Here is a 21,693-nt window from a genome sequence, read left to right as displayed (position 1 = left end):
AAAGTCTTCTGTCATAAATGTCAAATCTTTAAGTAAAATAACATGTAAATATAATACCAAAACGTGAATGTTCTGAAAGGGACTTAAAGAGAAGCTTGATTTGTATTTTATAACCCTCTGAGAGTGTTTATTTGATAACAAAGGTGTGACTTATTTTGGCATACAAAGAACCAACTCGTAACCAAAGACTACGCTATGTAAAATGTGAATTAAATTTTATTAGTAACTTTGGTAAGTTTCAGATTTCAATTCATAAATAACATCGATGGAGGGGGGCCCCAAAAAATACAGTCTGCCTAGTATAGTCCATTTATTTAATCCGGCTCTGATGATAGAAACTACTAATTATTAAATAGTAATATAATCATGATACTTTTGATGTAAATACCATAAGTATTGTGGATCAGTCCAGTGGGGGCTATTGTGTGTCTGTGTCTTTTAATTGTTACCACTTTAGAACCTTTTCTGGCATAGATTTTCCTCATTATCTGATCTTGTCAGGACCAGAAGTTAATTTCTGAGGAACTGGTCAAGTTAAGGACTAATATTGGAATTGTGGTTAGGTTAAGGTTAGGCATTATGATGAAGGTAAGGGATAACACTTTGTTCAGGCTGTCCAGATGAATGGAAGTCCAAGCAGTGTTGTTCAAAACCTGTGTGTGTGTGACAGTCTGTGGTCTCCATTGATGTTATACAGTAGAGGTAAGAATGAACTCCTTTAGTAGGTGATGTGATGCAGTGTATAAGAAATATACGATCAAAAAAACTATAAATAAAAAATAAGCATTATGTAATAATACCCTGCCTCATTGTTGAATTAATTACAGTAGCCCATCAGTTCTCTTTGCTGTGCCCATGAGTAATCAGTCAGGGCCCATTTTTGCTCATTCTCTGAGAGCACAAAAGCAAACAGGTGCAGTGGAGCTTAAGTATTGTAGAGCATGTTGTGGATTCAGTATCTGGAGATTTACCTAGCACTGCCAAACACAGCAGCCAAATCACAGGCCTTCCTTCCTTCCTTCTTTCCTTCCTTGTCTGACCCCGAATAACTTTTTACTGATCCTCCAGACATATGAGCATAACATGAATATAGATTAGAACTTTTAGTTTCAGCATCTCTTTCCATAAAGAGATAATGAATCAAGAACTGTGCAAATATTGTGTGTATTTACATTGTTTAATTTTAAATGTAAAACAGACTCTAAACACTAACAGCTTTGTGGAAACAACAGTTTGTAAAAACGACAAAGATACAAGAGATTTCAGTCGGGATCTTGTTTCAGCTTTTCAGGAAGATACCAAAATACAGGTACTGTGTCTGCCCGACCGAGGCTAACCTCAAAGCCTCAGCATTCTCCAATAAACAAATGAACCACGTGGGGAAAGACATCAGCTCTCTGTGGAAGTCAGTGAGATAAAACAATGATTTAAATAGTTCCGCTGTCATAAAAACACAATATATAATAACAGGCCCAGTTATTCGGGCTGCATACAACACACAGACACACACACACACACACAGACAAATCACAATCTCCATGCGGCTCAGGTTCAGGATGCATCAGTTCTTGATAAATCATTTGAAATGACACAGCTGCCAAGGGGATCCTGTATCTCAGGAACACCGTCAGCAGACCTCACACTGGGACTCTGAGCCTCTTCTTCAGCATCAGGCTTCCAGTTTCTGTTCTCCTCTTTTATACACAGGAAACAAGAAAGAGATATAAGTTACTTGCAAACTGCATGAGTTCTTACACACATATATCACAAACACAAACACAAAGTGAGAGCTCTTCCCCTTCTGCTGTGCAAGACAGTAGATGTAGGTTTCTATGGTACTTCAGTCTGTTATGTGTTGTATTTCTGTCTGTATTCAGACTTGGGCTCTATCCACACAGAAACAAAATGAAATGTAAACTATTTCTTTGTCATTTTGAAAAAGTTGTCCGAAAACATGGCATTGTTTCAGGATATGTCTTCATCCAAGTGAAACCCCACAAAAAGATTCTAACCGCTGTAGTAAATATGCCAGGCCTGTAGGTGGCACTGTACAGAAATACACCAAAACCAGAGATGTTGAGCATTTGTTCAGTGCTGTGTAAAAACTTTGTTTCAAATAATGCTTTATAATGCATACAATCACAGAGACAGAGACAAAATGAACTAATCCAGGACATAAAGGCAAAAAAATTAATCATAAAGTGAAGCGACCTAACACTCTTTGAACAAAAAAAAGGGGATATGGCGATGAAGACTGCGAAGTGACTGCGAATGCAAGCACAAGACAGAGATGGGACTGTAACATAATTGTTTTCCTAAAGGAGCATATTTGCATACATGAAAACACACGAGAGAAAATGATGTTTCATGGCTCCACCGAGACTCGGTTTTGTGTAGACAGCTGTTTAATGCAGGAAAATTGGAGCTGCATGGTTCCAGAACAGCAGCAGCAGTGGTGTTTGTTAAACTATGCTGTAGAAAACTGTATGTGTTCTCCTTTATCTTTGTAAATAAGATGGACACAACAGATCACACTCTTACCTCCTGTGTTCTCTGTGGGATGTTCTGTACCATACTGTAAGCCAGTATCCTTGTCTGCTGATTTCTTGATGTTTTCCAACTAGATCAAATGAATAAATGAATGCTACATCACTTTCCATTTAGTGATTGTAAAGTCATTTTAACGGTGATATAGTGTAAGCAGACACGTTCGCTTACCTCTGTACATATGGACCCTGAAAGCCAGCTTCCGAGTCGGCTGTTATTATCAAGTCTGCAGGTACTGAAGAAAAAGCAGAATAGCTTTGATCATCACACTCTACAAAACAAGCATTAATAAGATTATATTTACTAAGTTCTACCTTGAATTTTGTGATAAAGCTGGCTCACAATCAATTGAGCTGTCTTCAGTCTGTAAAAAAGAAAACATCAGTTTGTTTTACAGACATAATGAAATGAAAAAGTGTTTGACAGTGACAAAGGACGGACTCACCTGTGTGTCCTTGTTATGGGCATTGGCATCGTGAGGTTTATCTGTTTCAGCATCTTGGGTTTCAAGTTGTTTTTTAGCTTCTTTTCGGTGTTGCACCTTTATATAATCGTACGTACTGATCCCTTTGTAAACTGAACATAAGAGGGAAATGAGAACTAATAACTGAGGAAAACGATTCCGATCAAAAGTCTTTTTTCTAAGAGTGTGACTCACATAGGTAAAGGTGAAATCCCAGCAGTTGACAGAGCAACATCAGGCAGACAATGCTCAGCATCACTGTGAGGAAGGCCAGTATAAGGAGAGCAGCTGAACTAGTCTCTATGGGTGCTAATGGTATGAACACCAGCCAAGTCCCATTACCCAGGATACCTGCAGAAACACCCATACACAACTTTTAAAGATGGCGATAACAGAATAATAACAGAAATATGATCAGATATTTCTATGCCTTTTTATTCACTAAGAGACTGTGGACTCACGATCGAACTGTGGAGCAGTGCGTAGAATGTTTGGGTCCAGGTAATGCTGAATAAAGACGAACAATATGACAAGAACAAGCAGTAAGACGCCCACAATAGCGGAGGACAGGGCCATGAAGAAGAACCTGAAGGTGACACACAAAAACCTGATGTTCAAGTACGGTTTCACAACATAGTTTAATACAGTCAGAGACTGAAATCCTCTTCCAAAACGTGATTCTCACCAGTAGTTTCTTCCACCCACGCAGGTGTTGAGCCATTTGCAGTGGTGATCAAAGTCTTCCACACATTTGTTGCAAGCAATACAGTGTTTTACCTTTGGACCACTACGGGGCGATAAAAAACAAACATGACACCATTAAATCTGCCTTTTCATGATCAACAAAATTATAATTTGTACTAAATTATAAAGTTAACCCGCAGTTTTGAGTACATACACATTGACATCACATAGATAACAGTGTAGGTCCTGGATGACATGTGGCTGCTTTGTCCGATCAAAACTTGGCACTGGACTGGAGTAGCTCTGTTTGACCCTGACACTAGCATCTGCTGGGTCTATAGTAACTGCAGCAAAATGGGCGAAAATGTGCACAATAAATGCTGTGCCTGTCACCTGTGCAAAAAAAAGGAGTCAAGGAAAATCGCAGCTAACTTGAACAATCAGTATCAATTTTGGGTGTGAAATATGATTAAATCAACAGCTAAGTGAAGCGCCAGTTAAAATAGCTTGTGTGTTGACGTCATGCAGCATTCAACATGTAACAAAAACACCAGTGATCATGTCTTCTGAATGTTGTTGTTGTGACTGGAGCCCATACAGACAGTCCACCACACAAAAGCATCCTTGTTACAACCTGAACAAAACCATAGCAGAGGCCGATGTCAGCTCCACATTCAAGAGAAAAGAAAAGAGCCACTGCCACACTTCAACAAGGTTTCCACTGCGTGTTAAGGATACAGAATAGAGGATATAGTTCCACGGCAGAGGCAGAAGAGGGATATAGATGCCAAAGCTGACGATGGCGAGGTAGCCGATCACCAGCCAGCCTACCACTTGCAGGATATGAGGGGGCCACGACCATCCGTTCCTCCTGGCAGATTTGGAGGGGAACAGCTCATTGCTGCTGCTCTGCATGGGAGATGTGCGTCTCCGCCTTTGACTTAAACACTTCATCTAGGCAGAGTGTAACGAGACAATAAACACAAAGTGAACAAACACACAGGCAGCAGAGTCAAACATCCATAACCACCACATGACTACGTGTCAGATGTGCTACAGCTCCAGCAGAGTGTGTGGCCTCACTTGCTGGGGAAATGAATAAGGAAAATGAGCTGTTGTGATAGTGACTGTTCACTCTCTAATGGAGTGACTGAATGAGGCGTAGTTAACATGGGCGACTAATTCAATAGTTAACTGATATGAATAGAGGGGACAAAACTAGAGCAGAGTTCAACAGCGGCACCAACAACCAGTGGTGGAAAGTCATGAATTACATTTTCTCAAATTACTGTAATTGAGTAGGTTTTTTGTGTACCTGTACTTTGTAAAGTAATTTTAAAATTTTGTCATTTTACTTGTACTTAAGTATGTTTTTTTGGAAGTACTATACTTTGATACATTTTAAATCACATCCATTACTGAGTAAAAAAAAATGTTGGTCTGAATTTAAGTTTAGAAGAAAAAGATTCACGCACTGGAAACCTTTGGCACCTGAGGGCAGGTGAATGATGAGGACAGGTGAATCGGCGCTAATTAAGGTCCCTGAGTGAGTGAGAAAGTTAAAGCGACCTTTGACCCATTTTGACTGATACATTATGTGTTTACACATCTTATTTTGTCTGTACTTTAATTTGTAAAGGTTTGCCTTTCATTAAAAACAATGTGAGATTTGTGTCGCCTTGTCCTTTTTGCACCAACCTTATTAAACAAGTAACTAAGAAACTTGTACTCTGAGTAAATTTACTCTGAGTAAACAAGCTTCTTTTTTACTTTAAATTGAGTACATCTTTAGACCAGTACTTTTACTTGTATTTTATCAGAATAGTGGTACTTGAGTAGAATATTTCAGTACTCTTTCCACCTCTGCCAACAACTCAAGAACAGTAAAGGTGAAAAATGTAATTCTAAACTAAAAGAAGGTGTTTGACAAATAACGGGGTCGTTGTTACACAGAAAACAGTTGATCCACTCTAAAGCTGATGTAACAGCCCTGTCTTGAGAAAAAGCCTTGTAATCACAACCTGAGCTGTGCTAAAGCTGAGTTCTTATAAGACGGGTACCTGTTAGGACTCTGCAGTGACTTCCATTCATGTGGACGGCCTAACCAAAACCTTAACCGTAACCATAACAACATAATGCTTATAACCAAGCGGTGACCCATAAAAGATATAGAAATACTACACCTATGTGTTGTTGTCGTAGTTGCATGTTGTGTCATTAGTTGGGAATGCTGAGTTAGCATTGCCCAACTATTGTTTTCCTCTTTTCTCATTATTATATCATCATGTGCCAGTGTTCAGTGGACGATATCTCCTGCTACATCCTTCAAGGAACATGAAATATTTTACGTTTTTTGCATTTTGTTTCTCCCAAAGGAAATGACTTGAGAGGGCAGATCAAAGGTAGATAGAACACACATAAAAGGCAGCAGGAGATGTGCTGATTATCATTTTACTGTGTTCTCACTATGATGTGAGTACACAAATATACACGCGTGCAATCTCCAAAACTCGATGGTTATAAAAACTGAATGGACACAAAGAACATTTGAAAAAATGCACATAGGTTTTCACACTTGAGGGTGGAAAAGAAGCATAACAATAAAAGGTGAATGAGTGGAATGGAAACAGACTCAGCAAATAGTGGATGACGTATAGATGGGTCAGTGATGTGGCTTATGTGAGGCCTGTCAATACCAGATAAGAATGCAAACACACTATCAACACTACAGGGGTAGAGTAGCGTCAGTAATTATGCACTGCAGACACGTAAGTCAACTTTTGAGCTTGAATTCAATTTAAGGATTTCCATTCAAGGATTCAATATTTTCAAGGGCCGAGCACAGACTGAGTGGTGTGAAGGACCAATTTTTATCTGCTCTGATTATATTCTGCTTCTCTCCATCAGCATCATCCTTTTCTTTCACCTACTCTTTGAGTGCACTTTTAAGGGCCTCGCCATTACCATGACCACCCACCAGAAAAGGTCCAACAGTTTTGTGCAGCTTAGGTCACTGCTGCAATGATTTCTCCATTATAAATCGATTACTAAATTAGTCGTCAACTAATTTTTAATAATTAAAATAAGATTTCCTTTTTTTCAGTTTGTGGACAAAACAAGACAAAAATGTCTTGTTTTGATCAAATGATTTGAACACATCATTTTCAGGTTTGGGGACATTTTTTCAACATTTTCTGAATCAAACAAGTACTAGAATAATCGAGAAAATTCGATTTATATTAGTTCTTCTATTCAGCCTAAACAGACCCTTACCTTAACCATGACTATAACCATACCCAGTTAATGCCAAAACCTAACTTTAACCTAACCACTATTTAAATTTTAGGCCTGAACTTAACCAGTGCTTCATTAGGACCAGGTTTTGGTCTCCATAAAGACTACTAGTCCCGACAAGGTCAGTGTTTATGCAAGTACACAACACACAGAACCAAATGCTACTAGCTAACGTTATGCAGAATTAAATCTTTAATGTATTTCATTTATTAGTATGGCTTTAACCATGAACCGCGACCTTTATAATCCACTGACAAAACAAACAATTTAAGTACAGTGAACAATAATAAAGGATGATAGTATGTAATGACTTACTTTTTCCAGTGAAAGACGGTGATTATTAAATTACATAAAATTAAATGTAATTTAAAATCAATTTAACGTTTTAAAACGGCTCCTGTTAAAATACAACCGAGCACTTCCATCTTTTGTGGTGTTCCACGTAGTTTGTCGGCAGCACAATATGCTTCAAAAAGTGAAAATTACATATTGAACAGCGGAGAAAAAGCAGCCGTAAAGACGGTTCCGAGCGCTCATTGTCCTTGGTTTTGTTTTGACGAAGGACGCGAGTCAGAAGTTGAAGAATCAACTCACTCAGCAGGTCGCGCGGCGCTATGGAAACTATCCTACTGCGCATGCGCACTGAAGCGCTCCTCTGACTACACACCAGCCTTTCACTGTGGCTCCTGTTCTCACACTGGAAACATACACACACTTAACTTAATCTGTGAACGCTGAGATCTTCATTTAAATACTGACGTTTATCCTTTTTTCCATGCTGTTACTGTTCTTTATTATTATTAGAAACACTGTGTTTGATAATCTTGACAATGTTGTCAATGTTGGTCAGTTTCATTGTTAGAGGTGCCACTTGCTTTACACTGTTGGAAGAGCTGTTTTAATTTTTTCTCAAAAATAAAGACATTAAAGGCTCATCCACAGTATGTTCTGTTCACATGAGCCCAAAAGAGAACTGCAAACACAGAGGAGCAGCACCTAATACTTCTGCATTCACAAGCTAATTTTTAATAGTTCACATGTATCTTCGGGTTTCTCATGTTACATTAGTTCCCCATCTCTAAATTCTGATATAATAATCAAAATTCCCAGGTTTAACAGCTGCTCCCATAGAGTCCACTGTAAAATAAAGCTTACAATAGACACATTTTTAAATACAGGTGCCATCATTTATTTTTCAGATGTCGCACTTATGTAAAAACCTTAACACATACAATACAAACAGTCTGTACAATCATTTTCAGTCTTTAAAAACAGGTTACAGGCTCCTGCTGACTCCACAGTATTCAAACAATTCAACTGAGTACGTAGTGCTGTTAACACCCAGATAACAAATGAACAGTGTAATGTGGTCAGCTGTTTGCAGAGCTCTCGGGCTCCGGAGACTGCAGGAACTCGTAGGGATCGTGAACCATTTCCGACTGGTCCCCAGCACCCAGGTGTGATGGACTCCCTTTGGAAAAAAGAAAACATGGTTCTTCTGTTATTATGCTGATGTTACTGTTATGAAAATGACCCTGGAAAGTGTAGCTGTGAGGAGCTGAGCCACATTTTATCATACCGTGTTAGTGTAGTTACTTTACCTAGGTGGTGCTGGTCCCTCTCTGAGGCATTAGAGAGGGAGGACAGGTTGGATGAGGGTCTGGAGCCAACTCTGTCAACCTGTGCCTCATGAAATTCCTGCAGGAGTTTGTCTGCATCTTCAAAATGCTGATGGCTCTCGTCATTCCCTGGCTCCTTTTTCACTGGTTTGCCTGGTTGAAAAAAAGAGGGAACTATTAGCTTTATTCCATTACTAGCTTAATAACGTTACCACTGGATTATTGCTGTACATGTAAATGCAACCGGAGTGAAGACAAAGATAATCACCCAATGAGTTAAGCATGGAAATATCCAGAGACATGTCAGGATAGTTCTTCATTGACATTAAGTCCAGGACAGAGCTGCTCTCCCCCAGAGCGTTGTTATCTGCCATCTGAAGAACAGCAAGTGTGAGTCAGTCAAGGTGTAGATTATTTTTGCAAAAATGACTTCAAAGCAGTATAATATTTCATAAACTACAGCATACCTGTATATCACAAATATTGGACTTGTTTTCATCAGGTTTGAGCATCAGGTTTCTTTTCTGTAATGTAAATAAATAATTAGTGTAACATACCAGCCGATGACAATTGGCCAGTAGAGGTGTGATCTAATTCAGTGCTTCTTATTTTTGCTTAAGGATCAATTATATACCTGTCTGATCTGATTGACAGCTTTAATGTGATCGCCGGCAGTCATCTTGTCCAGAAGACCATCAACCCAGCGCTTTGTGACACTGCCACAGCCCTTGACAAACTCCTGTACACTTAGAGTGATAAAAAAAGAAAAGAAAAATGTGACAAACTGTGACAATAATCATTATTACTAAAGGATATTAAATCGTAGACTCCCCCACCTCAAAGCAAATTGAGCCCCTGTGTCATCTCCATAAGCCGAATAGAGCATGTCCACCTCATCAGGAAGCAGGTCTGGAAAGATGGAGTTCTTCTGAAGGCTTTGGGTGTTGTACGCACTGCTCAGGAAGGTCACTGCAGAGCAAGACAACAGTGAAGACAATTATACAGCATAGACATTGATATATGCTAACTGGATGGGACAATTAAAGTGAATCAAAAGGTGCATATCATGACATACCTTTGTGTCTCCTGTCATCTTTGAAACCCAACGTCGTTAATCCAGGAAGGAGTTTATTTGACAGAGAACTCAGGTCCACTTTTTGCACCTCCTCTTCTGCAAAAAAATTAAATAAAATCACACATAATTATTGCATAATATACTAATACTGTAAGGACCTTTTCAGAACTTTGGGTTCTGAAAGATGTTTAATAATAGGATTCAAAAAGGAAAGCAAACCTTCAGCATCAGGATCAAGCTGATTAACAACTGTATAAAGAAGAGAACCATCGGACTCCTTACGCAAGTGGCCCATCTGGAAAAACAGATGAGAGGGAATATATTGTCAATACAAAGCACACATTTTTAGTTGCATGCACAGACACAGACACCTTGGTTGAGTCAAATTCTAAAACATGACTTAACAGAGCTTAACAACCTCTCTGACACCATAATACCATAGCTGGTAAAAAAACAACAGTATGTATGAAATCAAATGTTAACACAGTAAGGTGGAAAACCTTTGAGTTTGGCATGTATCTGTTGATGCGATCCCGGGCTTCATCTGCAGAGTGTTCAACAAGTGCCAGAACATGCTCCTCAGCAGTGCTGTCAGTCAAACTGCAAGCATTTCCCTCTGGTTCATACAGATAACTGAGATGACAGAAGTGACAATGGGAACAGATTATTGTGTTGACAGGAGGCGGTGTCACTCAGTATCAGGTGCAAAGGAAACAAAATTTCACACTTAAGTGAAATATTACACAGGGTTCCCACAGCTTGGTTGACATCAAATTAAAGAACTTTTCAAGGACTTTCTAGAACCAATTCCATGAAACAGTAGGTGGCATCGCAAGAAACAAGGGAGACCTTTACCTAAATATCAACTTAACTTCTTTCTTGAACAAAATGCAAGCCCTTTAACGGTGACCCGTATCTATTTAGGGCAATTCTCAAAAGTTTTCAAGGGCCCGTTTGGACCCAGGTTACAAATACCTGATCACTTCCTTCATGTCTTTGACTGGTTGTTTCCTGGACTTCTTTGTTGATTCCACTGGGACGGGAATGATTTCCGGAGGAGTTACATCAGATGCAATGTCTTCATCACCCAATATGGCTGCCTGCTGAGTGAAGTCCATTTCTTGCATGAAAGACATGCTGCGCTTCAGAGCCAACAGCCGTTCCTGTACACAGAGCAGAAGGGGGGGAAAAAGCAACACTTTATTTAATCTACTTTGACGGGCAATGTGTAGATAAAAAAGAAAATGTAAGGACAATTATATTATTATAGAGTGAGAAATGTGCTTTTTTTTCTAGTTCACATGACTTTACATTTACCTTGCTCATCATCTTGAAACCAGTGTGCAGCAGTTTCTTGGCAGCTTTATAGTAAACAGTCTCTGGTCGGTTGTACACCATTGCATTGTCACACATCAGCTTAAAGTCTGCCTGAAAGCCGAAAGGTTTGCAAACAGATATTAGCAGAAAATATTATTTCCTTATGACACACACAATCCTAATCCCCATGATATACTTACTTTAAATTCTGTTACTGTGTTGTAGTCATTGTTCCTAATCTTGTCTTTCATTGTGCTGAAGTCCATGGGATGTTTGATGATCATTGAATAACCAGGAGCAATCGCATCCGTTACTGGAAATGAGAAGAATCCATGGGGGTCTTTCCTTGAAAAGACAAGTGACATGTAATTAATTAGTACATTTTATTCATGCTGGGATTTTGTGCATCCATCCACCTTCTACCGCTTTATCCTCCACATGAGGGCACTATAAACAAAATAACAAATCATAATATAGCCTAATTCAGCATTCACTATTTGCAGATTTTCAACTCTTCTAAAGAATCAAAAAGCTCACATCTAAACTCAACAATTGTAATAATAATAATAACAACAATATTCATAATACCTATATAGAAATAATAGACTGAAAAGCCAACAGGCAGAAAGGGACTTTTCTCTATTTGGGCTTGTGAACCTTATATCAATCAACCAAATTAACCATGAATTACATTGCATGCAAATATCACATTTAACCAGAGAGACATGTAAAAGTTAAAAGTAAAATTGTGTTAATTGGAAATATTGTAACTTCTGATCTTTGTACACAACGAGTTTCGTGGCAATTTTTAATTTAGGACATTTCCTAAATTAATGTCATGAACATCGCAGTGGTCAGACATGTTTGGAGGGAACCCTTATCTGCATGAATTGTGATTGATCAAAGTCAGTTACCTCTGCAGCTGACGTAAGAAGTGCTCCAGCAATTGTTGTCGAGGCGTGGACTCACTCTCTGCAGTGGACAAGCACAAATATGCAAACAGTTATAGAGAATATGTATTATTATACTTATTGTGGAACTTGAATGTAATGTTTGCCTTACTGAAGGAATCTAATGTTATGTCTCACCTTGATGTGTTCTGCATGATCTGACTGGTCTGTCTCCTTGCTGCTCTATGTCCACCTTCATACCAGGCAGAAACTCGTCCAGTTCAGGCTCTATCTCAAACCTTTCTTTCTTTTTTTTCTTCTCTTCTGGCTGAGAAACATAAGTGGTAAATGCAAAGTCATATGAAGAATTGAGGCAACCATATCATCAGAGTTACATTACACTGACTCACCTCTAAGTTGATATTTTGAGTTGATATAATTGTTTTTGACAATGTGAAAGGTTCCACAGGCACACCAGCACTGGCTGAAGTTGCAGCTGCTGCCTCCAATTCATTTTGCTCCCGCTCTCTCTTCTTCCTCTTTTCCTCCTGTGGGATGAAAGATCTATTAACTTAAAAACAAAAAACTATTTATAAGACAATTACTATACAAACAATGTCTACAAACCTTTCTCTTCCGTCTCTCTTCGTCGTCAACATACTTGTCTTTATCTTTCTCAGACTTCTTTTTCTTTTTCTTCTTCTTCTCTTTGTGGCGTTCTCGCTCGTGGTCGGATCTGTCATCATAGTAGCTGGAGTCGTGGCCAGAGCCAGAAAGCTCTGTCACTTCACTTCCTCCAACTTTAAGCACAAGCTTTAGTGGCTTCTCAAGAGCCTTGTCTTCATAGTCTGCGTTCAAAACAAAACAAACACAATTAAAGTAATAGTTGACACAGGAGCCACATTGTAAAGCAACATAAAATAAGATGAACTTATATTAAGTCCCCAAGGGAAAACTCAAATAGACACAGCTGCACAAAGGGTAGCAGCGAAATGCAATCAAATATAAATCAGAACAGCAGTAAGAACATGAAGAAAGGTGTACAAACTGTTTAAAGGTGACTGTACATCTTTACGAAGGTTGTTGATTAATGATGTATACAATTATTATGGGGGATGATGAAGGTGAATTATCTTACCAAAATAAGAAAAGAATTTAACAATACATTAAATATAAAACAATTTTAGGTTCAAACACTAACATTGGATGGGCTAGGCTAACATTGTTAACACACAGCTAGCTGAAACAAAAGAGCTGTGTAAAATAGCTGATAATAAAAGGTGCATTAATGTACCATCGACTTTTCTCCACTCCGGTTTATGTTTCTTGTGTTTTTTCCCCATGTCTCCGTGTCCCTGCCCACAGTCTTGTATTAATTATAAAGATGTTTACACTGGTCGCTAACGTAGCCTTGGCTAACAATCCTTAGCAGACAGAGCGCTAGCAGCAGGCGGAAGTGATTTGTCCAAACAACACGGTGTGTTTCCGGTTTAATGAATCAGCGCGCTGAATTTAACATACTGCTTTCTGGCAGCAACAAGCGGCGGTGAGTTTTAAGTTAATTTCAACATTTGTTCATACAATATTTCTTTGTGACAGCGTAGACACTGAGCGGCTAAGTTTCACTTTTATGGAATAAGAACAGTGTTAGCTAGCTACAGCCTACTCTGCTAACGCAAACGTTTTCGTTGAGTCTGAACTTAAGTTTGTGCTGCTGTTAAAACTGTGGACGGTGTGTTCGCAGAGTCATGGAGATGGATGGTGACAGAGAGGAGGTGGGGAACATCAACGTGGAGGTTCATGTTAAATCACACAGGTGGGTGAACACCGTCTCTGAATACATGTCTGTGACGCTTGTGAAGGCTATGAATCCTATGCCGATAATGTCATTGGATGAAGCACTATAAAATAATAGCTGGGAAATCCTGACTCTCCTCTCTGTGTATGTCTATCTGTGTATGTCTTTGTTTTGCTCATGCTGTTGCCTTTGATGTGCGTGATCTACCTTGCCTGCCTTTATCTGCCCTCTTAATTCAGAAAGTGTTGAATATTTCAATCAAGTATTAAAAGCAGTAAACAAAACTGGACATTTTGGTTGATGAATTGTTGTTGATAACTAGGGGTGGAAATCACAGGGCACCTTACGATACACGATACATAGTACCTGGTAATATCACGATACAATTCTGTGATAATCAATACATTGCAAGATCATTGCATATCGATACAACACGATATCTGTCTAACTGAAGAAAACAAATGTCAACAAATGACATGGTGAACAAAGTGCATAAAGTCTATATATTGAACGTGGATGGGGCATGGGGAAGTTTCCCTCATTCATTTACGTAGCGAGGCCGGGTGAGTGAAACTGTCTGGGACTGTTTACTTTAGAGCGCCTTCATTTATTCATTAGAATATCAATATTTGCCCAGGTGTATCGATTATTGTATTGCACGAGGACGGCTGTATCACCAAATTGATATTTTGACCCACTAATGACTGACTGGTTTCTTGCATGTTGTCTTTTTCTGTACTTGTTCATGGTTCAGCACCGCTAAACTGTCAGAGGTGAGGATGCACATTCTGGCTCTGCTGAATCGCCACAGCATGGTTTTTGGAAACTACAGATGGACAGAGTTTGACGAAGACTTTCTGAGGAAAAATGTGGAGTCCGTGGCCATAGTGGATATTGAGGAAATAGTAACACAGGTCTGTCATTTTGTTTTCTCTCTTAAATATATATTTATTTGGGCTGTCAAAATTAACACGATTGGCTGCAGGTGGCAGCACACACTCACCACATTGCTCATTCTTCACTTCCCTATGCTCTCACAACTTAAATCACTTTAACTGTCTACTCCCTACTACAAGAAAATAAATGAAAACAAACAAATAATGAACATATTTGCATAAAGCATGCCTATTTGTCCAGTCCTATGTTGACAAGAATATTAAAAACTGGGGAAATATACCTTTTTAGATTATATTAAAAAAAAAGGTTAATCACAAGTTTACTACTGTATAAACAATCATGTGATTCATTTTGATGAAATACTTTATAGATTGACAGCCCTTTATATTTTTATACATTTATAAGTTATATGTTTTGACAAACTTAATGCTTTTCTCCCTTTTATTTAACTTTACCTTTCAGCCCCTTGATTTGAAAAGCTCCTCTGTGTCTGTTCACATCTTCACATTGAATGAGGATCAACCCAGCACACTCAGTTTGGAAGACGACGAAGAGCTTTCAGCAGCAAATCACTGGCTGTTACCAACAGGTATCAGTGAACCAACACTTGTTGTTTACTTGATGTATTTCCATGTGAAGTATTGATATAGAAATATAATTATTTTACAGTATAAAGCAGTGGGTTATCAGTCAGGCACACAGAATACTATTCTGTATGATATGTGTGTGATAATGACTTGTTCTCTGTTTTCAAACAGCTGAATTCCATGGGATTTGGGAGAGCCTGGTGTATGACAGCGGAGTCAAAACACAGGTAATAAAAAACGGTTATAATGTGAGATGAGATTACATAATTTTCTCATACATGTATACATAAACTTTCTTACATATTTCTTCCAGCTCCTGGATTATGTCACTACAACAATTTACTTCTCAGACAAAAATGTTGACAGCAACCTGATTTCATGGAACCGTGTTGTGCTGCTTCATGGTAAATGACCTGTAACCTGTAAAGTTTCATTGATTGCCACGGTGTCAGAGATAAAGCTTGTGTAAAATAACAGTATCATCCCCTTTTGTTTGGATGTACTCAGGACCGCCAGGTACTGGGAAAACATCATTGTGCAAAGCTCTTGCCCAGAAGCTGACAATCAGACTGTCAAGTCGGTAAGATAGTTCTCATGTTAGTGAAACCATTTCAGCTTTAATTGCACCTTCTTTTTTTCTTTTTCTTTTTCATCTTTCACCATTCACTCCTCTCCCCCGCAGGTATTCTTATGGCCAATTTGTTGAGATAAACAGCCACAGCCTGTTCTCAAAGTGGTTCTCAGAGGTACTGGACACCTAGACCCCCCTCTCCCTTTTAATGGTTAACACATGAAACTGATAATATTTTGCTCGCTAACCATTTGTCTTTGTTGCAGAGTGGCAAGCTGGTCACAAAGATGTTTCAAAAGATCCAACAACTCATTGATGACAAAGAAGCTCTCGTGTTTGTCCTGATCGATGAGGTAAAAATGTTGTCTGAACGAAGCAGCTGACATGCAAAGCAGCGGAGCCTTCACAGAATGCAAAACATGTTCATATGAACAATAGGGCCACTGATGAGTGCATGTAAACGGTACATATGAGCCACAGATATCGCTGTATTCAGTGCATGTCTATTGATATTTGCCATATTTGCCTTGATTTTCCCAAGAAAATAATATTATTACTTTTGTTATAAGTTTATCATAGCTTGCCTGGGCATGTTTCTGTTTTGACTGAGACTTTCTCATAATCTGCTTCATTGTGAATAGGTGGAGAGTCTGACAGCAGCTAGAAATGCCTCCCAGGCAGGAACAGAGCCTTCTGACGCCATTCGAGTCGTCAATTCTGTTCTCACCCAACTGGACCAGATCAAACGGTCTGAAAGCAAAGCATGTGTACAAGATTCACATCCAATCCCCAATACAAAAGCTTAACTTTGCCTTTATGTACTATACAGTTAATTTATTGTATTGTATTATGTTTACCCAGGTTTACTTTGTGTTGACATGTGGGTTCTTATTTCAGACATTCAAACGTTGTGATCTTGACGACTTCCAATGTGACAGAGAAGATTGACTTGGCATTTGTGGACAGAGCCGACATCAAGCAGTACATTGGACCCCCATCTGAGAAAGGCATCTACAATATCTATCTCTCCTGCCTCGAGGAGCTGATGAAGGTGATAACCTAGTAACTGTTTTTTTTCTTCACAATTTACAAATATTTATCTTTTAAAATGCAAAATACAATGTTTTCCCAACTAGTCACATTCCAAACACTGGAACAACAATCTACAACCTGCAGGTGTAATTATTCATACAGTAAATCATTCAGATTAGAATGCTGTTGTTTTTTTTAGAAATACTGACAGTAATGATGCATCTTGACAATGTCTTGACACTCCACACACAATTGTTTTGCATAAAATTTCATTTTTGGACTTGATAAGTAGGTATAAGGAGTATTGAGTAGTTAAAAATGATTTGTTTTGCCGTGTGTGTTGTTACATTAAAGGGAAAACCGGTATGTTTGATTTGATTGAGCATTCCAGTGTTTTAAACAAGACTGTCTTAAGTTATCATCAATATAACAAAAGTAACAAAACGGGCACACACACTGTTCTCTTCAGGATCATAGTGATAACAATAAAATGGCATTATTATCACTAACTTAAAATGCTTCAATGAAAGATGAAGCAATCCCTTGAGTTAAATACTGTGCGTTGATCTAAATTGCGTGATGTGATTATGTGCAGTGCCAGATCATCTACCCCCGGCAGCAGCTGTTTACCATGTTTGAGCTGGAGACGATGGGCTTTGCTGAGAGCGAGGTGTCTGAACACAGTCTGAAGTTGAGGAACATTGCTGTGTGAGTGCAGCCTCCTGTAATGCAATAATTCCCAAGTCGCTGGCGCTGTGTTTGCAACATCAAATGTCAGAACTGAAACAGCCAGAGGCAACTGTTTTGTTTTTCTTTTCATTTCCAGAAAAAGCAAAGGTTTAAGTGGAAGAGCACTGAGGAAGTTGCCTTTTCTCGCCCATGCACTGTTTGTGAGGGTAAGTAAATGGTTTTGTTCTACAGAGTATGGGTAAAAAAAAAAAAAATAGAGGGCAATGTTTTTTTTAATGTGGTTTGTTTGCCTGCAGTCGCCGACAGTGACCCTTGAGAGGTTTCTGGAGGCCATGGAGCGAGCAGTGGCTAAACAAAGGGAGGAAAAATCTAATCTGGTCAATGGGTTCTGATCTTATTACAATGCTGACATGTGATTGTTCATGAGATCTCGGTCCTATTTCCTGTTTCCAGTTCAAAGAAACCATAACCCGTACGTCTTTTTTTTAAGCTTAATCTGTGCTTTTTGACAGCACTATGTTAAATACTGTACATTTACGAGAAACATTGTTTAACAAATGTTAATTTGGTGTAAGATGGAATACCCATCCAGTGCTTGAATTTTGTTATTGTTTACTACTTTCTCGTCTCCACCATGTTTAAAGTTTTAATATAACATGCAGCTTTAACTTTAATAATTCCTTTCATAATGTCATTGATGCACACACAAGCTCAATCTGTGCATTTGTTTCTTGGAAATGGCAGCTTGTCCGACAGAAATAAGAAGCAGTTCCACGATGTTCCCGAGGCCTCAGTGGAAGGCGAAGCAGCAGAAGTAAAGAAATCATATTGTAGTTTCCTACATTGCGTGTTAAAGGTTTTTTTTCATAACGTGCCTGCCTCTTATTTTTGATGGACAAGCTGCTTGTTGTACAATTACCTTGGCTTTGTTTGTCCTCTCTTCTGGTTTTAAAAGGTGACATTTCTCTTGTTCGGGAAATATTCTTTTGCCATTGTCAGTTCTATATCATCTTTGCACTCTTTGCTATTTTATTTTGTATAAAACACTGTAATAAATTGTTTAAAATTGTGATTTTTTTTGGCCCATCTCTGTTTAATCAACTGTTTTTGTATTGACTTCTCCATTAAACCAACCATACATTTGTTTGCAGCTTATACTGAAAAAGGCAGCTGCTTAATTCAAGTGATTACAATTATTAAAAGTGCCCAAACCCACCCAACCTCTCAGAGTCCAAGTCAGAAAAAGAGACAAGACAAAATTAAAGTAAATAAATAAATAATAATGATAAAGCTAATACTAGCATCCTAGTCCTCATCTAATGGTATTTGTAAGCTCTTATAACACTCCAGGAATGGGGTCCAAGTCTTTTTAATGTTTTAAAGGGAGCCTTTAAGGGTGGTTCTGATTTTCTCAAGTTTCAAAAAGTACATAATGTCTCTAATCCATCTTGGAAAATTGGGAGGTGTTTGCTCCTTCCAGGAGAGAATAATGAGACGTCTTGCAATCAGAGAAGTGAAAGCTATAACTATGTTGGCTTTACTTTTTAAAGAAGTGCGTCTCCGGGGAACCAGATAATGCACATATGGCATTAGGAATGATGTTATAGGCATTGTAGGCATTAAAGTTTGTCCCAGGCAGCCCTGGGCCACCACTTGGTGGCGCACAAATGCTGTTATACAGTTGTAGACAAGGAGAGACTTAAGTTTTATGTGGTGACTTTAATGAGACACATAATCATCACAGTGTAGACAATACATGAGAATACTCACAGAAATACAATTTGCATCACATAACAGGATGATGATGATGATGTTTTCTAAAGTTTGCTGAATAAAACCAAAACCCCTCCGCAAATAAAAAGGATACTTACGCAGCAAATACAGCTATTTTGCCTTTGTGAGACAGGCTCCTTCATGGGGCTTCACTGGAGATGTATCTGTCATATGCACCGTTTACATGCACTCATCAGTGGCTCCATTGTTCATATGAACATGTTTTGCATTCTGTGAATGCTCCGCTGCTTTGCATGTCAGCTGCTGCGTTCAGACAATATGCCCTTTGTTTGTTGTTGGGCAGCAGCTTTTTCACTTTACCACTTCAAAGGTGGATTCTGTAGACTGCTCTCGAATGTGAAAGGAAAGCAAACGCAGAGTTTTTGCATATTAATAATCTAATAAATACACAACGACATCGCTGTCTGCTTTTAAAATATCCTCTGCTGGGCGTTTGATTCAGCACATTTTTACCTGAAATGTTGATTGACTTACTTTACGGGCAAAGGGTTGTCATTGAGATCAAACCAAAGATTCAGACTCATCAGATTTTCTGAAGTACTGGGTTTCACAGAAAGCCCAGAATGGATATCCCCTTCCACAGAAAGCCCTTATTTAACTGGAGAAACAAAATTGTTGCGTTTGAATGATCCGTTTTAATGCTAGAGTATCTTGTATACCTAATTGTTTAGCACCCACAATTATCATTCGTCAAAGACGTTTTGTGTGATGAATCACATGAGGAAGCTCTCCTCTAATCTGATGAAGGATCAACAAAGTGGAGCGAGAATAAAAGGCAGATGGAGGAAAGGAAAAGTCGCAGGAATGGGCATTGTAAATAAAACCATAATTGCTCTGTCTGGAGGCCTTTTTCTCTTTTCGACTGTAGTTGCTCCAAAACCAGGCAGCTGTTAAAAGGCAATCAAGGCCGAGAAGGAAGAAAAGTCAAAAGCCTTATTGTTACAGGGTTTTATCATTGTTTCAAGCTGTTTGAAAATGTCAGAAAGCTCCAAACAAAACAAAAGCCTGATGTTTATCCTCCACACTGTTGTTCAGGTACACGACTGAAAGCACTGGAATATGGCTGCCTGTGCCAGTGGTGATTCACATGGGGAGGGGATACATTTAAACACACACTTATAGGAAATAGGAAACTTCACACAGCTGCACACAGAAACCGTGGAAACTATCACTCATTTTACGTGAGGCTAAATGTTAAACATAAGCCTCAAGATAATGATTTAGATTATTGTTTTAAAAGTGTAGCACAGCATTGGTTGACTCGGGTCTTTTGAAGCGTACTGGATTTGGCCAGTAAATAAATCCACATGCTCTGTGCGAGTACATTAAAATCAAACTGTCAGAGCTTCTCAATTCTTCATCTGCATGACAGCCTCTGAAGATAAACCAGGACGTTTATCCAAGTGAACGTTGCCTTTTCAGAAAGACAACTCTTTGTTCCCAGTTTAAACTATACTGTCAGAAACTGCATGAGAAGTTGTTTCGGATTGAGTTCAGACGTTTCTGTGGGCCATATGTTTGTCATCCATTTAAGCAGGATGTTAGGAGGAGTAGCAGAGAGAGAGAGAGAGAGAGAGAGGATGAGGTAGAAGGAGCTGGGCTACATAAAGGAATGGTATTAATATGGTGCTAATAAAGCTGCCACCAGTGAGCAATGCAAATGTCTGCTTGTGTTGTCAGCCATAAATAGACTTTGATCCCAGAGTGTTTTCTGTGTGAGGAGTCTAACGTTGGACAAATTGACAGGAAGAGCCCTTTACTCACTCTCCACATTCATCAAGGTATGAGGCGGCGAGTCTGGGACACTTGAGATACAGTAGGCCCTCCATTCTCAAAGAAAATAAGATGTTCTTCCAAAAGCACATAGAATATATTTCTCTCATGTTTTCTCAGGCAGAGCTCCTCTGTGGAGGTAATAAAGAATAAAGATGGGCCATAATTCCTGACATGACAGCAGCACTTTGGTGAGTTGACTGAACGAGTGAGCAATTGGCACCGGACGTATAATAACAGTTTATGTCTCGATAACATGCGAAGATCAAAGTAACATCTGTTCTAGTTTTGAATGCAGTCTGCAGGAGTGGGATGTTTACCAAACACTAACATCACATTCATGTTTTCATACTATCACAGATTTCAGAGAAGCTGCCTAAGTAAATGAATATTCATAACTCTTGGCCTGTGTCCTGCAGCCGGGGCCTGTTTTAACACCCTGCCAAAGGAAACAAACTATAAAAGTGCTGCGGAGCTTTTGATCGCCGCATGGTGGTTTGAAGTACGGCGTGTTCTCCCTCAAACAAATGGTTCCTCTGCGATTTCATGATGCAAACCATAAACAAAAAAGAAATGACTGTATTTTGCCTGCAAACACTAACAGTCACGTATTGTTATCATTAATTGCACCTGTGTTTATCCTCACACACACAATACATGAC

General features: G+C 38.9%; 3 protein-coding genes across 3 annotated transcripts; 1 reads left to right on the top strand and 2 right to left on the bottom strand.

Moving 5' to 3' along the window:
- Positions 1-1,158: 1,158 nt before the first annotated feature.
- zdhhc11 (zinc finger DHHC-type containing 11) lies at positions 1,159-7,587 on the bottom strand. Its single transcript, XM_044033450.1, has 11 exons — positions 7,304-7,587; positions 4,433-4,648; positions 3,909-4,087; positions 3,696-3,797; positions 3,472-3,596; positions 3,206-3,361; positions 2,993-3,123; positions 2,862-2,911; positions 2,719-2,782; positions 2,542-2,620; positions 1,159-1,694 (listed from the first exon to the last, which is right to left on the bottom strand). The coding sequence occupies exons 2-11, from the start codon at positions 4,646-4,648 to the stop codon at positions 1,552-1,554; spliced, it is 1,245 nt and encodes a 414-aa protein (XP_043889385.1). The 5' UTR covers positions 7,304-7,587; the 3' UTR covers positions 1,159-1,551.
- Positions 7,588-8,153: 566 nt separating this feature from the next.
- brd9 (bromodomain containing 9) lies at positions 8,154-13,358 on the bottom strand. Its single transcript, XM_044034848.1, has 17 exons — positions 13,184-13,358; positions 12,517-12,737; positions 12,300-12,437; positions 12,088-12,217; positions 11,914-11,971; positions 11,200-11,344; positions 11,000-11,110; positions 10,658-10,845; positions 10,183-10,315; positions 9,902-9,977; positions 9,683-9,778; positions 9,444-9,576; positions 9,242-9,353; positions 9,075-9,131; positions 8,876-8,981; positions 8,590-8,760; positions 8,154-8,459 (listed from the first exon to the last, which is right to left on the bottom strand). The coding sequence occupies exons 1-17, from the start codon at positions 13,230-13,232 to the stop codon at positions 8,359-8,361; spliced, it is 2,025 nt and encodes a 674-aa protein (XP_043890783.1). The 5' UTR covers positions 13,233-13,358; the 3' UTR covers positions 8,154-8,358.
- On the top strand, positions 13,354-18,536 carry trip13 (thyroid hormone receptor interactor 13). Its single transcript, XM_044034849.1, has 14 exons — positions 13,354-13,435; positions 13,634-13,705; positions 14,442-14,601; positions 15,047-15,173; positions 15,343-15,398; positions 15,485-15,575; positions 15,679-15,751; positions 15,854-15,917; positions 16,009-16,095; positions 16,384-16,490; positions 16,640-16,793; positions 17,370-17,482; positions 17,601-17,670; positions 17,761-18,536. Exons 1-14 carry the CDS (start codon positions 13,383-13,385, stop codon positions 17,854-17,856), a joined length of 1,323 nt encoding a protein of 440 aa, XP_043890784.1. The 5' UTR covers positions 13,354-13,382; the 3' UTR covers positions 17,857-18,536.
- The last annotated feature ends 3,157 nt before the right edge of the window (positions 18,537-21,693 follow it).

The sequence above is a fragment of the Solea senegalensis genome, linkage group LG9 (genome assembly GCF_019176455.1).
Source record: "Solea senegalensis isolate Sse05_10M linkage group LG9, IFAPA_SoseM_1, whole genome shotgun sequence".
NCBI lineage: Eukaryota > Metazoa > Chordata > Actinopteri > Pleuronectiformes > Soleidae > Solea > Solea senegalensis.
The sequence above is the reverse complement of the archived record's forward strand: the minus strand, read 5'-3'. Positions and strand labels throughout refer to the sequence as shown.